The sequence below is a fragment of the Vanellus vanellus genome, assembly GCF_965231255.1.
Source record: "Vanellus vanellus genome assembly, chromosome: Z".
Classification (NCBI taxonomy): Eukaryota; Metazoa; Chordata; class Aves; order Charadriiformes; family Charadriidae; genus Vanellus; species Vanellus vanellus.
Window position 1 is genome coordinate 76,028,092 of NC_138908.1, and position 18,004 is coordinate 76,046,095.

Here is an 18,004-nt window from a genome sequence, read left to right on the forward strand (position 1 = left end):
AGAAACTATCGTTTGATTACACAGAGCATAGTCAAGAAATTAGAAACAAAAAAGGTTCTGTACTTAAGGATCAGCTCAACCGTTAAAATACTCCATAGTTTCCTAATGATTTAGGTTTCTGTAGATGTAAAGATAAGTAAAAGTTCTCTATTAAGATTCATTTAAGCATCTAAAAAATTTCCATCCATTTTTTCTTGTCCTACAAAATTCAAGGTTTACAAAAATTAAGGCAACTTTGAACAGCTGAATTACATAATAATAATCTACTGAAGCTATGAGAAATTTCATATTTTAATACTCGGGTTCTCAAGTTAAAAAAATAGTTGCCTACAATAATGTGCTTCTTTTTAAAAACAGATATGGCTAGATTGCACTTGATAAAATATTTTCTTATCCCTAATGTTATATCTAGTCTACATAAAACCCCTACTTTTTACACAGAAGCACTATCACCTACCCAAGTTCCTGTGCTGTATTTTCATTTGATGGTTCCAGCAACAGCAGATCCAAGCTCTAATTAAGTGTCGCACTGGAACAGAGGACAAACTAGACCCTCAATTCCCTGTCCTCTACCTCCTTTACAACACATCTCCATGTTTTTCAACCCGTTCTGTGATCCCCATCTCCTTTTCTCCTTCTCTTCATCATGGGCTTCAATGCTATGCCCTTAGACCTCTCCTACTCCACAAACTGTGACCAACCTCACCCATCATCCATGTCCTTTATGCACTTTACCAAGCCCACCTGCCTTAGTCTTCTATCTCAAGACACGGAATCAAGGAGAAGTCACAATTTTTGTCCTTGTAGCGTAGAATAGGACAGGGTATTTGGAGCTGGGGCAAAGCACAGCAGCAGTTTACACTGATTGACCGATGTGATTAATTAATCAACTGATTGGTAGCAAATGACTTCAGGTCAGAAGCAATTAATCTTTGGAAGTAGCTGCCTGTGTTGAAATGTTTACCAGATGACGAAGAGTATGCCTGACTGTGCCAAGGTAGTGTGCAACAAATGCTGCGTAGTAGTATGTGTACCACCATTTGGGAAAATCTGTTGTAAATACAGTGAAACTTGTTTCACAGGATTATCAAGGGAACAAAGGAAAAGAATTAACTCCCTATTAACTGTAAGACTCAGTCAAAGCAGGGTAGAAATCCTGTGGGTGATTAAAAAACCAACCAGCTAACCACTCTTGATGCACTATATGGGATGCTAGCAAACTGCTGGAAGAGCGGCTGGAAAGCTGCCGGGCAGAAAAGGACCTGGGGGTGTTGGTCAACAGACAGCTGAATATGAGCCAGCAGTGTGCCCAGGTGGCCAAGAAGGCCAACAGCACCCTGGCCTGTATAAGGAAAAGGAATAGTGTGTTGAGCAGGACTCGGGAAGTGATCATCCCCCGGTACTCAGCACTGGTGAGGCCACAGCTCAAGTACTGTGTTCAGTTTTGCGCCCCTCACTACAAGAAAGACATTGAGGTGTTGGAGCGTGTCCAGAGAAGAGCAATGAAGCTGGTGAAGGGTCTGGAGCACAGGTCTTATGAGGAGCAGCTGAGGGAACTGGTGTTGTTCAGCCTGGACAAAAGGAGGCTGAGGGGAGACCTTATCGGTCTTTACAACTACCTGAAAGGAGGTTGTAGCGAGGTGGGGCTTGGTGTCTTCCCCCAGGTAACAAGTGACAGGACAAGAGGAAATGGCCTCAGGTTGCACCAGGGGAAGTTTAGTTTGGATACTAGGAAAAATGTCTTCACTGAAAGGCTTGTCAAGCATTGGAACGGACTGCCCAGGGAAGTGGTGGAACCACCATCCCTGAAGGTATTTAAAAGATGTGCAGACATAACGCTTAAGGGCATGGTTTAGTGGTGGACATGGCAATGTTAGGTTTACAGTTGGACTCAATGATCTTAAAGGTCTTTTCCAACCCAAATGATTCCATAATTCTATTCTTTGATTCTACTCATTGGAGTAGCTTTCACTGTTTTGTATACGTTTTAACCACAATGAACCAATTTAATAGTATTTGTTACCTACCTAGGACATTAAATTTTGCAAAGAATGACGGAGACTTCAGGTTTAGCAGGGGTAGAAGAACAGCAACCAGGTAAAATGGTACTGTTTGCGATTTGTCCCACCACTCCTCGAAGAGTTCAAATCCTGTATTGTTGCCAGAAGAGAACATCACACTCCTGTTCTGTGGGGGGTGACTGCTAGCAGCACTTGGACAAATGACTGGAAGAAAGGAAAAGAAAATTATCTGCAGATGAATAGGGTTTTACTTGCACAGAATCTTCAGGGCCAAGATCCCCAAATTTCTGCAGACTGTTTTACCTATGTGCAATAGGACCACTCAAAAGCAATGTTTGACAACTCAGTTCCTAACTTCTATTTGTGTTTTTTTTTTTTTTTTTTTTTTTTTAAATCAGGAGTTCAGCACTAAGATTTCACTGCTACTCACCTTGCACTCTAAGCTGACAAGTGCTACAGGTCTTTCAGCCGAGCACAACAAAAAAGCTAATTTGTCTAAAGCCTGAGCTGTGGCAGGGTCACATACGTATAACTAGGTGTGTTCAGTGCCTACATGCACCTGCTGGAATCAAGTCATAGCAACACACCTCTGCATCTGGCTGCGTGTTTAGCATTGTAATATGTCCCTGCACACTTCAGTAAGATCATATGAACCCCTATGCAAGTGCATCTGTGTACAGAAGAGCCTGTGTTACTACTATACGTTGTTCTGGGAACACACAAACTAAGGATGACAAGAAAGCTACTACAACAACTGTCAGGTCTAAAACTCATACACTGAACTAGAACACCCTGTCACTGTGGTGCCATGCCAGGCACAAGTACCTTACTGCCACACAGCACAACAGAAGCAATTTAAGATATGCACCAATAACACTGCCAAAAGGGAACGTCGCACTTCTGTTTCATGGTAGCTAATCAATGGCAGCACCTGAACAAGTGACTGGAACAAAACCAACCAACCAAAAAGATCCCTTGATAAAATGTGTTTATTTGATTTTGCTGCTATCAGCATTTCTTTCTAAACCTCAAACCAGGACACATGCCTACAAAGTTAGGTGTTGAAATATGAACCTTATTGTTCTCATAATGTCTTATTTTAAATTTTGGCATTCTCACAATACTTGATAGCGTTCCTCCCACATTGGCTGCATGCTTGTTCTATTACAAATGCAAAGGTGTAAAAAGTGTTCTGTCAAATTTCTTCAGAGGCCATTATGTTACTTCCAGTTTTCTCATTTGCTTTCTCTCCATTGCTTATAAGAGGATTGTTTCACAAACCTTGAAAAATGCTTTTGTTCTTACTGATCTCCTTGGTAGCCCTGAATGCCCGGCCAAGAGTCATTTGAGCATCTGGCAGCCCTTAATTTTGTGAAGCAGCTGCTTTATATCTTCCAGTTGCTGGAGGATGCTGTGGAATATTGTTGTCTACTTTGCCTCCAAGATATACCCCCTGCTGCATAAGAATGGGACAGAACAGCAGAAGCAGGAGAGAGCGCAAGAGAAAGAGCGCTGCAGCAGCTATTGGTGCCTTGCTGGTAAGGACTGTAGGAGAAACAGAATTCAACACTAGCTTAAATGCAAATCAACTGTTTTTCAGAATTATTTCTCAACTTCCTTGCCTGACTCCAACAGCTGCTCTCCAGAAACATGGCTGCAGCTCGTGTGACACACAGCTGTCTGCCTGGTACTGAAGTGTTTCCCCATTCCCATAAGCACCCAGGATAGAGAAAATTTTTGGCTTCATAATGAAGCACTACATATTCAGTTACTATATATAAGCAGAAAGATCAGAGGCTGACAATGCATAGCTCCTGCCTTCATTCTACAGTATTCTGCCTACTTAAGGATTCTCAACAGACCTATCTTCATACTTGATTGAACCTTCTTCCTTTAGTTGTTCAAATGTCAGACTCCTCACAAAACGCAATGGGGCAGTCACGTAGCTAGCCTTGACACTTGTTTCTTTTTCTGCTCAGCATCATTAAATCTGTTTTTACAGCCTTTTTTAAAAATAAGAACGTTGCTGCAGAGGTGGTGATGAGCAAAGATGCCCCAGCCAAGATTTTAAACAGTAAACAGATCTGATGTGCCCCAATTTTAGGGTGCGAAAGTTAAAATTCCTGAAGTCAATTCGTCATTGTGCAACAACTGTTAAGAGGTCTAACATTCATGGTTTTAAGGAGGATCTATCTGGGTATACACAAACTTGTAGTTTGCTTTTTAATCCTTATTTCCACCCCCACTTTTTTTTTTTTTTGTTTCCCCCAATTGTTAAGCTTTCCAAGTGTGTGGTTATTTGTAGACATCCAAATCCCAGATAGAAAATTACATTTTTTTTTAAAAACAGGTAGTTAAAACTTATGATATACACTTTATAACTGAAATGTGGTTAGGCATGGGAACATGATGATTTGCCTTTAAACCCACACCCCCAGCACAAACCAGGAAACACAATACTAATAGGTGCTTCTTACCTTTGTTACTTCCATTCGTGCCAGGAACAATATCTGTTACATTAATGTCATGAACAAAGTCTGAAAAGAAAAAGAAAATCTTACTATCAACATCCCAAACCTGCTATTAGGCTTTTATCTGTTGACTTGATAAAAATTAAGTGAGGAAATATTTTGGAAAATTATATCACAGGTGTGATACAGCAGCTTGCACTCCCCCCAACCCCAAGTGGATATTTTAAAACTTTCTTCTAGAAGTCTATTAAGGTAGCCCCCACTGCACTACTTTCTTCTCAGCAGCCCTGTCCATTTACGAGGTTCCCAAGCTTGTCTTCCTCCCAGCTTGTCATTCCTGTTCCCCCAGCACACCTCTGCTTTGTCTCAGCTCCTATGTCTGCAGTGCTGTACAGTAAGTTAGTCAGGAGATGCATCTTAAAACCAGCCTATCGTGGGACAGAAAAAAAGGGCATGCACGTATACCCTTAGTTCACATGGTATTATACAGAAAAAGCTTCCCCTACTCATTTTTCTAAACTCTTTTTCAGAAGAGGCTCTGTGGAATGCTTTTTCTGTGTTATATTTTGAAGAAGTGAACCTCTGGAAAAAGGTTTAAGTTTCACTATCTACACTCATCTCTAGCAGTATTTTGTTTCCAGTACACTCCTGTGCTACTTTACTGCTCTGACACACCAGATATTTTCAAGTTTCTGCAATTTCACCAGCATGAGAGTATGGCATAGAATTTTGTTTATGTATATATACACACAGAAAATGCCCATCAGCTTGGAAATTTAATTATCATGTCCCTGGTTAAAATTTGCTTCTGCTGCATGTGGGAGTATTATGCACACAGAAAATCAACTTGGGCAGTAGGCCTCAGATTTTTAAAATTAAATTAATTGCAGCTTGTTTCTCATAAAGAGAGCAAAAAGTCTTGTGGGAAGAAAAGTATTTTTTGTTTCTTCATTTTGATTTATGACACCCTGAATCACAACTGAGTTTCTCATACTTACTGATTATCAGTTCAGTGCACGTTAACAATCAGAAGATTTAATTAAAAATCATTCGTCACCTCCTCACTTCACCACTGTTTTATGTTGGTACTTCAAAAAAAAAATGTACTTAGTGTAAAGCCATCAAAAGAATTGACAGCTCTTACGGAATTAGAGCACTGTAAAATCATAGATAGATAGCCAACTTACATTTCCTCTGTACTTAAATAAAGTGTTTTAGGACTAGCAATTGCATTTGTGGATTTATTTCTGTTTCATAAAACAGAACAGAACAAAAGATGGGACCCTGTGTTAAAAAAAAAAAGGACGGGATATCATACTTGGCTTACAGTTCTTGCATTCTTTGCGTACCACTAATTTCTAGACCCTCCTCCCTTAGGAAATCAATTTGTTGCCATCTAAATTGTGTGTGCAGTTTTTTAAAAAAGTCATCTGAATGTACTAGAATTAAATATAGTAGCCTGCTTAGAATAACTTAGAAATGCGTGGCTGAAAGATGCCATTGTGTCAAACCTACATCCTATTACCCATTTTATCACTTAGTAATTAAGTAGTCACAATGAAAGTTAGGACAAGAATCCAATGATTAAAAGTTGTCACAGAGCAAACAACTTCAATGGGAACGCCTAACAAATACAGGTAAGTGATGAAGTAACATGCCAATTTCAGAGAAAAGCAGGACCTTTTTCCTAGAAAAGGAACTGGTTTGATCATTCTAGTTGGCTTATTAGAATCAGAGTTATTTGGTTTAGAATAATTTAGGATTAAAGTGCTAACCTTATTACAAAAAACCCAAAGTCTAAAATGAAATGGCCATAACAACATATGAATTAGGTCAGCTGTAAAATACATCAGTCATTAACCAATAAAGTAAAGTATGTCCTTCAGGGATGGTAGGAACACTAATTAAATGTTGTTTAAGATGTGTAAGTGTCTGTGCTATTATTTGGCTCAGAGATTTGTTAACTACCTCCAAAACAGAAACTCTTAAATCTTAGTTGTGCTATTCAACGCTATGAATCAGATTTTCAAAGTCCTCAATTTCATCATTTACTCCCACAATTCTACATACCTAATTGATTGTATCCACAAAAGCTTGTGTGTCTGTGTACGTACAAGGGTGTAAATAACCAGTATGTTTTCTTTTGTAGCATTGCCAGTCTAAGAATCATTTTTTCACAGTGCTACAGTACATTATTCCTTCAGGGATGCTTGCAGAAACTTTCTGTATGGCAGCACTCTAAGTGTGTTTGCTGAAATCTAGAATGAAACTAGATTTTTTTTATTAACCCGGATCATTTCAACAGCCTACCCTGTTATATAGCTGTTCAAATAGTTACACCCATGCAAACAAGGGGGGAGAGAAAATACAAAGTGGAAACAAGCAACCAGGTTTGAGTTGTTTAAGCTACACCAAGAAGCCTCATTACTGATATGCAAATCAGATAATTGGTACTCTGTCTTTCATTAAAACCACACTTTACTAGAAGGATTAAGAAACTGGCTTTGAAAACATACATGATTGTGCCAGTAACTCCACGCAGTTACTTATTTTCACTCGACTTTTCATGAAAAGTAACAGAAAAAACAAGATAAAGTGAAACAGAAAAAATCCTTTTTCAGTATAAAGCAAATTCTTAGTCTTTCCACAAGATGGCTGCAAAAGTTAACCAAAACTGTATACTTACTGTATATAAACTTCCCTGTGTTGAACAGAAAGTTGGACATAAGCACCCAATAAACAACCATGGCTCCAACAAGCGATACCATAGAAAATAAGAGGCTTGACCATTGACCAAAGGATCCAAAGTAATACTTGCAAACATCTGGGAATTCCCAGTTTGAGGTATCTATTAAAGCTAAAGAAGATAAAAAAAAATGGAAACATAATGTTATATCAGAGTCGGCAGAACTCTTCATGACAGGATGCATTCTTGTTTCAGAGTACTTGGACACAAATTCACAGTGGTTCTAAGGGCTAAGAAGATGGCTGTTAACCTTAAAGTATAATACTCATCAGGTGCTTGACTGAGGCAGCCTGAAGAATCAGAGGCTTTTATTGTGGCCATACTGCTACTTTGAGTACTTCCAGAAGCACTGGAATAAGACATGGTGGCAAAAACGCAGCCATGCATTGGCAGCTAAAGCCTTCTGCAGGAGTTACAGCAAAGTAAGCCAGACCAGGAACTAGTCCTCAACAATGCCCTGCAACAGGCTGTCACAAACTGGAGGTCTTAACTGCCTTTATTTGAGCAAGTGAGAGGTTAGCTATGCATAAAAGCACCAACTACAAGAGCTGCAAGATGAGTTTTGAACAGTAAAAGTACCTTCTAAGTAGAACCACTGTCAGTGAGGCAATTGTCCATAAATTGCTTTCAAGATAGCATATATACAAATATTAGGGTAGTACAGGCATACAACACAAGTGGATGCAGCCACAGCCCACGCTGTTCCACTATGGAATGTGATCAGAAATACATGTAGAGAATTGGACAGTGCTTATGGAGAAGAAGGGAAGTCTCTAACACCATAAGTCCCCAAACACTTAGTAAGTGCAGATCTGAAGCCTTGCTTGCTAAGAGTTTGTGTTTGGCTGTAATACTTAGGTCCCAATGAATTAAAGGTTAATCTAATAAGGGCAGACAGACATTTATCCTACAGAGCTCAGATCCAGACTACAAAAGTAGGGAGACATTCAAAGGAACAGCTTTTATTTGCAGGTCAGGTCTAACATATAGTAAAGATACAGACAAACTAAGAATCTATTAAATCTCCATACTTCACACTTAATGGAAATATTTGCGTTATGAAGCTTTGTATGTCTTACGTATCATTTTCCGTGACTTCACAACTCTGTAGCAGCAATAAAGAGTCAAAATGCCCATCAGTAAGATGAGAATGATTCCAGACGTAAAGCCTGCCTGTTAAGAGCGACAAATAGAGTTTACTTTCTTTATCAATAACACTATAGAAAAATTAAGAGCAAGTCATGTTGCCAAAAACATTTTCATATGCATGCATCTGTTATAGTTTTACCTGTTTTATTCCCCATGGGATACTTAATATAGATGTACCCATCATTGTATTCCATATCATAAATCTAGGAAGAAAAGAAAAATAGTCAGTGAATAATTTAAGAAGCAATTTTACTTCATAATATACTCTCAGCTACAAGAGTTATGAATACGATATAGAATGTTCAATAATAACGCATTATCTGGCTAATATATGGCAAGGTGCTTAACATACATTGTCACTATACTGGAGTTTTTACCATAGCCATCTGTGCAATTGTCAACTTTAAAAGCAGTTCCTAATGGACTGTACACATATATTTCATCAGGAGCTGGAAGTACGTGATCAGGAGCAATCTAACAAATGGATAAAAAACAAAACTTATTAGTAACACCAACGTAACTATGGTCCCAAGTACAGCAAGCCAACTGTTATAAATCACAAAAGTCTTTCAATGAAAAGTGGTTGGGTTTGTTTTTTTTTTTGTAAAGTTTGGACTACATTAATTTTCTCCCCATGAAAAAAAAAAGTTGCTATGATTTTTAGCTAGATAGCAGAAAAATAGATTTTTCTTTTGCAAAATGTGTGTAACATACTATGCACAAATCATGCTAGTTCAATCACTGCAGCTGACCACTGCTTAAATCCTCTTATAGATGGGAGAAATGAGTACAGACATCTGGGCAGCCTGGACCACTGCTACAAAATTCAAGCTGTTTGTATGTTTTCTTTGGATGGTGAAGGCATTGCACAAGAAGTCAACCACAACTTGTGATAACATAAGACCTTGTTAAGGCACTCAGCTACTAGATATTAACTTCAAAGCAAGCTACGGAGTGGTTCTCCCCCTACCTTTATTTGTGCACAACATGCCAGAGACCACTCAGTTAATCTGGCCCTGCCTTCGCCTTACCAATGCCCTGTCTGCAGGAGACGTGAGCCTGCTGTAGTAATGAATCCGCTTATTCATTGCTGAAGCTTCATCAGTGACTCTTTGCGTGTCATCGTTCACACTGACTATGTTTGTAGGCTCCACATGAAATGGTCTGAAGGAGGGGAAAAAAAAGAGTAAGAAAAGGAAAACCCTTCAAACCCTAGAACACAAGAGCTAACATACAACTCAGAGAACAGTTCAGCATCACTCAGGATGAGTCTGTCATTCACTGATAGAAAGCAAATGCAAAAATATCGCTGCCAGGAGGAAAGCTGCCATCCATGAAAGAACCATGTGTTTATATCATCCATATTAAAATGGCCTCTTGTCCAGATTCTGCAGGGCAACCTAACATCAAAATCTAGACCTACTATCCAGTCTATTAGTTTTCAACAATGAGTCACACCAGAACTACATGTTAATAAGCTTGGCCAAGCTTATTAGTGCTTATAATTGGTGTTGCTAGAACCAGTGATAAGGAACAGAGATAAAAGAGAATGCAGAAGCAGAAAAAAGACAGAGAAAAAGAGAGGAATGAGTGGCGGTAATGAGGACTATCTAGGAAAAGGCTAGGAACTACTAATCTAACCAAAAACACTCTAAGAAATTGTGTTTAATGGAGAAGAAACGAAACCCCAGAAAGTCCACATGCTCATACTCCTTTTAAGCCAATGCAACCAGGAATGAAATTTGTCACAGAACATGGAACAACAGATGTCCATGTGCAATTCTGAACTACTTCACAACTTCCCTTCAGATTTAATTAGGGTAATCACAGAGAACAGGACTGTCAGCAACAGAAGTCCTACATCTCTAATACAGAGATGTACAGAGCACAGGTGGTCTCCTTTTCCTCTTCCTCAGCTGAGTTAGATCGCAGGCACGGCCACAGCCACTAAAGGAGAAAGCAGCCACACTACAGGCCCCGTGTTTTCTCTGCACACACATAGGTACAGAGCAATCAGAGTGAAAGCTCCTCTTAAAGTTACAACACAACATAAATCTAGCTTCATGCAAGGCGTGCTACCAGAAATATGCAACCTAATCAAGATATTGCAGAGATTTTTTAAATCAAGTATCATTTACTTCCATAAAGACATACTACACTATTGCCTAAATGTGACAATCACTCCCAGCACTGGCAAGCTAATTTCTCAAACAGGAGAGGGGATACTGGTGACTTGTTAGTCTTGATACAGGGCTTTGGGTTTTCTTCCCCTTACACCAGTGCCTTTAATTCCTAAAGGAATTTCAAAAGCTTTCTGATTTTCTTCTTCTTCCAGGTTGATGTTTAAATCACTCAGAAACAAGAACCACCCCAAAACCAGAACCCACAAAAGTACAGAACACAACAAGCTTCAGGCTGCTAAGTGCAGAAATTAGGTCAGTAATAAATCCAAGCCATTTTTCCTGTAATATGAGCAAAGCATATTTGAATCAACTGTTTTTCAATACCCATTTCTGGCTCAGACTACAAAGGAACTTGGTCAACCCCTCCTGCCCCAGCTCTCAATGTGACAAAGGTCCCATTCTCTTTCCCAGTGAATCATGAAGCATTTGCACCATGGCATCACCTTTTATCTGGAAGGAAGGAAGGGAATACAGCTCTGAAGTTGTTTGTTTTATCTTTGGAAGAGATGAAGGTAGGTCCTGATTCCTGTGCACTTACGGGGACACAGCAGGTAAGAGTACTAATAAAAACTGCCTAATAAAAACTGATAAAAGTGGAAAACAGTGAAAGATAACTTCCTTCTTCACAAATTCATTCTTTCCTTCATCTTAGTCTTCATTAATCCTTACCTCTTCCTTTGTCATGGAAAAAATGGCTTATATTTGCTAAGCCATTTCCCACTTACCGAACTGAGAGTGAGCAAAACACACTTTCAATTTTTGAAACATTCTCAATTGACTCTTCTTCCCCAGGTCTATGACACGAAGGGGGAAATTTTGTGTGGATTTCTGTGGTGTTCTTATAAACAATTCAGAGAGATACCACAATTAAACAGGAATAAATAATAGCAATAGCTTTATTACTCAAGTCAGAGGCACACAGGGCTAACTAATTCCATAGGAAAGTAACATGCAAAAATACTCATGGACTGGCAGGTCTAAAGGACTTCACTCATTTTAGTTTAAAATTTATTGGGCTGATTCAATCATTGGACACTGCTAAAAAATATTTCATTAGAAGACCTATAAAGTAAAGACTGTAGTTATGAAAATAGGGAATGTAATCTGTTTAAATGCCTCCCCACTCCCTGTCAGCTCTCTGCTGTTTTCTTTTTGGATTACTGACACAAATTATATTTAGAACACAAAAAGTATGTATTTTGCTAATTATACAGCAGCTGCATAGTGTGAAGAGCTTCATGAGGACTAACTGGAGGTGAGGAAAGAGGTAATACTATTAATGCACCCCCATTATCTTCCATTGTTACTGTAGAAAAATTACACTGAGACAAAGTCTACGTTTTGTTTCAAAGCAAGCAGATCTGTGGGAAAGATTTCCTTCAAAATGATGTTCGACAATTGCCACATGGATGTCAAAGAAAATTCTTCCAGACTGGACAACAGTGGGAGATTATTTTTGAAAGCAATTCAAGTTAAAGTCATGGATGATTTTAAAACTAAAGTGACAGAAAACATGAATATAATATCCTGTTTTATGGGGAAAGCACTGTTGGTCAATGACTAAAGAAGTATCAAGAAAAAAAATCACGTGCAGCAAAAATGTATCTCTCTGTAGGTAAGAAATTCTTTAGAGAAAGGTATTTTGTTTTCTTCACTACTGTGAACATAGACTGGATTGAACAACCAACTTGTGGTCCAGCACAAAACAGAAGGGTATGATCCAGAATCTAATCAATGGGTGAGGAAAAAAAGTATTAAACAACCCCAAGGAAATTCTATATATCTGTTGCTTCCTGCATGGAGGAGTGCACAGTCCTTGGGCTACTTCCCCTCTTGATCCCTTCTGGTGCACATCTGTTGAGAATGAAAATGATCTAAAGCTGCTATTAATTTTCTTTTTCTCAGGGTATCACTGCACCTCTAGTGTTACTGAGCAAGTGACTATGCTAAAATAGCCTGTCCACCCATCGGTTTTATGGTGGTTAGAGATCTCTTTGAAAACATCAGTCTGACTTGGAAGCTATATGGGCAGGCTGGGATGCAACCTTCCTCCCTGATCTCCACCAGGACAGGGCAGCACTCTGTCTAGGATCAAGGTCATTTCCCAGCCCTCAGCTACACCCAAATCAAAGGCTGGCTGTAGGGCATATTCAGACAGAAGTCTGAGAAGCTCTCAAAGACCGAGATTTTCAAAGCCCAAAGCAGGTAGGATATAATCTGGGATGTATTTTGGAAAACTCTCTTTAGGGACCTTAAGTGTAGCAAACATGCGCTCTGTACACATAAGCATCATCAGCTGCAACAGATTTCTAGAAAACTTCTTGATTTATACAGGCAATCACATTATATCTCTCATGTGGCAAAATGATTATGAAAAGGATGTGGGACAATGTGATCTGGGGGAAGGGGAGAGGTTACATGACTGGAAAGTGTGACTATTAATGCAAAACAGCGCAGACAATTTCCATGCATTGAGATAGACTATGGTGTCCAATGAATGTATCATACCCATACTAAAAAAACACAATTGCAATTTGTATTTGAATAGCTAGTCTGAAAAACAATGCTCTTTTTACCACGGCAAACACACCAGTATAAAACACAGATGTTTTCCACAGCACAATGTGTATGGACAAGATGCAGGATCTCATGCAGGAGGTCCACACCTCCTATACACTGCACTCTGCACATGTACTTCAGAAACCATTCCCAGAAAATCTGCAGCTACACTCATCTGCTAGTTATTTTGCAATCACACAAAGGAACGTTTAGTAAGAATTCTAGTGCTGGTCCAGGAAGACAGAGAAGAGGGCTTCTGTCCAAACTTCCTCACGTTACGAACTTGGGTAGCAATTTTTGCAAGCAAAGAAAATAAAAAGAGATGCTCATGGGCTAAGTTGTTTCCAATTACTGTGCTATGCAAAGTTCAAGTGTTGGATTTGGAGGGTTAGGGGGAACAGCACAACAGGAAAATTTGTTTGTCAAACTACATGGAATCTTGCAACTGCTAGCATCCACAGAGGTGCTAAATCTTTTTTCTGGATATTTTCAGCAATGTACTACATCTTGCAGAGCAATGAAGCAGTATGGCGAGTACCTATCTCAAGAAGCTTTAAACTAAATAATACTGTTTTCCAAGTACCTTTGCTGAAATAATTTTAAATAGCAAGCAACTGGATCTGTACATCTGATAAAAAATGGTGTTTTGAGTATCGAGCTGTTACAATATAATACAATTTTTTTATGTCAGTGTGTGTTTTGGCTCTACGTGATGGTATTAAGGACTTCATATTAGACAAACATGTCATATTTAAATAAATATGAAAAAAAACTTCTTTACAGGACACTTAACAATTTATTTCCTCTCCTCCAAAATGACCACAAGGAGCAACTTTAGCTTATTGCACAGATTTCTTTGAAACCCCACATCAATCAGTTGCTTTTCAGGGATGTGATAAAATTATTTCACAGAAATAAAGCTAGTAAATTCCTATGCTTTATTGTTGTACTGAGTCACCAAAATATTATAGGAATGCTGTATATGGCCCAGGAGAAACTAAGGAGTAAAACTGATTCACAATCATGAAAATTAAAGGAAGGAGAAAAAGTAAGAAGAATACTCACAGGTTGCTATTTCTTAATTGGGAGCTGCCTATCTGGATAGGACCATTACGGATGTCAGTGTACTTGTGTCAAGGAAACCCGTTCCAAAGAATTCCACGACTAATTTGATTTTTAATTTCTAAGCTGGTCTGAATTTACATAAGCATTGTAAACAGTATGCTTACAGTTTATCCTATACGATCTTCATTCTCTTGGCAATACATTTTACTTAAACTTTTTCTGCATTCATATCACCATTGTCATTATAATGATTAGAGCATGACCACACAAGTATAAAATGCTGGATGCAGAAGCAAAATAACCCTTCAGAGCACAATACTAAGTCACCTCTGTTGCTCACAGGATACACATCTTAACAAATAAAGAATTACAAGCTTTACCGTAGCACATTTCAAGCACTGTTCCCTCTTTCGTGTCATAGGCAAAGCTATTCTACTCTTCTCTTACAAAGAAGTAGGAAGGTTCTTAATTAAGAAGGATCTAATTCTTCCCAGTTAGGAAATAGTAATAACAGGAATTAGTAAAAATAGTAGCAACACAGAAAAAAGAAAAGCAGGCAATGCAGTAAAAAGACCACATGGACGTGGAGCGGTAAAAGCATAATGAATGCAGAAACGGTAGTTTTGCACAGGTTAATCCCGACCATTCTCTACCTTTTTGCAAGTTAAAAGAACTTTGAAAATAAAAGGGAACCAACAACTTTTGCATTAAAAAGGCTTCTCTGACTGCCATCTACACTCTTTAATTTATAACCATTTAATTTCACCTACTGACCTCTCCCTACATTGTGTGAGAACACTCCGGGGCTTCAAAAAGAATAGAAAAAGGAAGAAGGCTTGATCTCCCTTTAGTAGGGGGCACTGTCAAGTTTTTTCATGTGCAAAACAACTAACACAAAACATCATTTGTTTCTCTGAAGGTTCGAGTATTCCTGAAGAAAACTGCAGTTGACAATAGACAGATTTAAAGGGCAGTCAGAAGAAAAAAAGAAACTCCCTCTCTTGCATACAGTAATCATCAATAAACCATTGCAGTAATGACATTCTAGTTTTTAAAGCGACCTACAAAATGGGCAAAACACACCTAATACAGCATGAGGAATTCGGGTCATTGTGAAGAACAATAACATCCTCTTTAAGAGGATTAAAAGTGGCTTTATATTTCCCCCAAATTAGCAAAAGAATAATAGGCAAAATAATTTACAACTCTAAAAAAAACAGTTAGCTTATTGTTCTTATGCAAACGCTGAAAAGCATGCCTTTCAAAAATCCTGAATCCTGCAAGCTGTTAAGACAACCAAATAACTATGTAAATGCCACCGCCAAATCTCAAACAACCCAAACAAAAGAAGAGAACGCCACTAAGACAAACAGTGATAACAAGCAAATCAGACAAAACACTTCAAGAGCTATCTCAATCAAAGCAAAATGACCACCCACCAACGGCTGATCAGCTTTCTGAAGAGCAAGTTAAAAAAAGGAGCAAACTAAGCAGAGCAAATCTCTACTATTGCACTTGCACCGTTTGATACTTTAATAAACCCCTCTCCCAGGAGCTGCTTCTCCCTAAAGCTCTCTTGAAGAGGCCCTTCAAACTGCCCCACTGCTCTGACCACACCTGACACAGACCCTGATGGCCCCTTTTCCCTCATTCCTTCTTCTAAAGATTGCACCACCTCTTCTAATGCTTAGAGATGGAGTTCAGCCTTGTTTGGCTGCACTACAATTTCCAGGCCTTCCCGATATCCCAGGGCTCATGCCCTTCATCTTTGTGCCTCTGCTTGCTTGGAAGGCAAAAGACTAGGCTGCAGAAAATGGGAGAATGAACTCAAGGGAGGAGCAACAAGGACGAAGTGAATGGACCTGCAAAGCTGGAGGTTGTGGAGGTGGGAACACAATCCAAGTACATGCTTCTGCTTTTGGGGAAGAGAACAAATGCTACATGTTATGACCTTTTATGAAGCTGGGCCTCCAAACCTAAGAAATCATAAACAATAACCCAAAACAAAACTACACAATGCGGAAACAATACCTAACTTCAGTTTTGAAAAGCAGATCTTGGCATTTTGATATATCACAAAGGTGTAAACTTTTCTCTTTGCTCCTGCATCGCCACACCACCTGAAACCCATTGTTCCTCAAACACAACACGTACATCCTCTGACACAGGGGGCTCCCAAAAGCCATATAAATCAGCAGTTGTCTTATGCCAGGAGGGCCTCAGACACTCCTCAGAAAGAAGATAAAGCAAGAATTCATTTTGCACATTTCCTTTTCCCACATGAAAGTACTTTACTGTTTCCTGACCTTTTTATACACAATTCTGTATGCTCCTACACCCGTGCTCCATTTGTCCCCTGGGCTCACTCAGACCCTTATCCTCCTTCCTTTGCTTGGAGAGAAAAAAGAGATTGTTTAGCCACTGGCTAACGTGGAAGAAGGCTGCAGGCCAAGAAGGCTGCAGGCTGGGACAGCAGCACAACACCATAACCAAGAACTCTTCTTTTTTTTTTTTTTTTTTTTTTTTTTCTCTTTGGCTGCAGATGGCCCCACCGAGAGGCTTTCGTATACAACAGTGCCATCTTCAGTTCCTTCAGCAACACTGCTCTACTGAAATACGACACTGGATGCAAAGGGGGGGGGGGGGTGGGACATAAACAGGGTCCAAGATGTAGCACGGGGCTATTCCTTCATCTAAAACAGCAGAGCTGGTGCCGCGAGCTAATATGTGAAGGTTAGTTCCCACTCCGATCTCAGTTTTGGTTCCAGGACCAACTCACAAAAATCTTAACTGCGCTAACACAGGAAGTCTCCCACTCCGACCTCCTTTGGGGAACTGAGCTGTTAAACTCTTAAAAAACCATGCAAAATAACCACTTAGTGCCATATGTATTATTTTTGCAGGCTGGGCTGCTGACTTTTTCATATTTGCTCAATCTCAAAAAATACTAGTTTTTTTCTTAAAGGCAGTAAAGGTTGCTCAATTCTCTCAGTAGTAGCAAATAACGTATTTTTCCAGCATCACCTGCAGACCCAATACAGAGCCATTTACACATACTGACAGTCATTTATCTACAGCATCTGGCAAGCTTTCTTTCCTCCTCTTAACATTTCAGTTTGTTATGCTAAATAAAAACCATCATGCTTCAGTATACACACATGACATTCAGTGTTTGAAGAGCACTTTAAAAGCCACATGCCAAGTTCTTACTGGAGAACTCCCTCTGAAGTGATGTCAATAGAAAAATCTTATAAACAAAACACAATATGAACATCTGTTCACCTGGTGCTTGGAAATAATATGATATAGAGACAAAGTAGGAACTGTTTGTACTCAGATCCTGGTTTCAAAATGTTAGTCTTCTGTCTTTGTAGGACTCTGTTGCTAAAAGCAAAGATTAAACAACTCATTGGTTTATAATCATTCCATAGGTTCAGCCTTCCTCGTACCTTTTGCACTTAAAATCTTCTGGATTAAACTGTATATTCATTATTCCATAATTGCTTTCATCACCTCCCACAGGAACCAAGAGAGGTTTGGTATCCTCTTCCATATTTGGTGAATGTGCCTCCTCCTTTTAGATTCTGTCAGTTATTCTGACCTGAAAAAAAAATGAAACAAGACAACTGCATTTAAGTTAAACTGTGTCCCTGCTATAAATTTATCCCTGGCAGAGTCCCACAGCTTCAGAAGCTCCTGGGGTGAAAATCACCAGAAATTCCCTTCCCTTCACTTGCCACTTGAGAATTCTCATTCCTTAATGCAAACATCACGGTCCAAGTACAGTGGGAACAGTATTTTTTAAAACAC

At 39.2% G+C, this 18,004-nt stretch overlaps 1 protein-coding gene across 1 annotated transcript in view; it reads right to left on the reverse strand.

The window, feature by feature from the left end:
• Positions 1-17,753, reverse strand: part of SLC38A9 (solute carrier family 38 member 9) — a 39,171-nt gene extending 21,418 nt beyond the window's left edge. The window contains exons 1-8 of the mRNA XM_082497418.1: positions 17,644-17,753; positions 9,419-9,551; positions 8,740-8,861; positions 8,527-8,590; positions 8,318-8,411; positions 7,179-7,349; positions 4,499-4,558; positions 2,028-2,225 (exon numbers count right to left, since the gene is read on the reverse strand). Coding sequence (XP_082353544.1) covers positions 2,028-2,225; positions 4,499-4,558; positions 7,179-7,349; positions 8,318-8,411; positions 8,527-8,590; positions 8,740-8,861; positions 9,419-9,551; positions 17,644-17,747 — 946 coding nt within the window. The 5' untranslated portion in view covers positions 17,748-17,753. The remainder of the gene's footprint in view (positions 1-2,027; positions 2,226-4,498; positions 4,559-7,178; positions 7,350-8,317; positions 8,412-8,526; positions 8,591-8,739; positions 8,862-9,418; positions 9,552-17,643) is intronic.
• Positions 17,754-18,004: the final 251 nt, after the last annotated feature.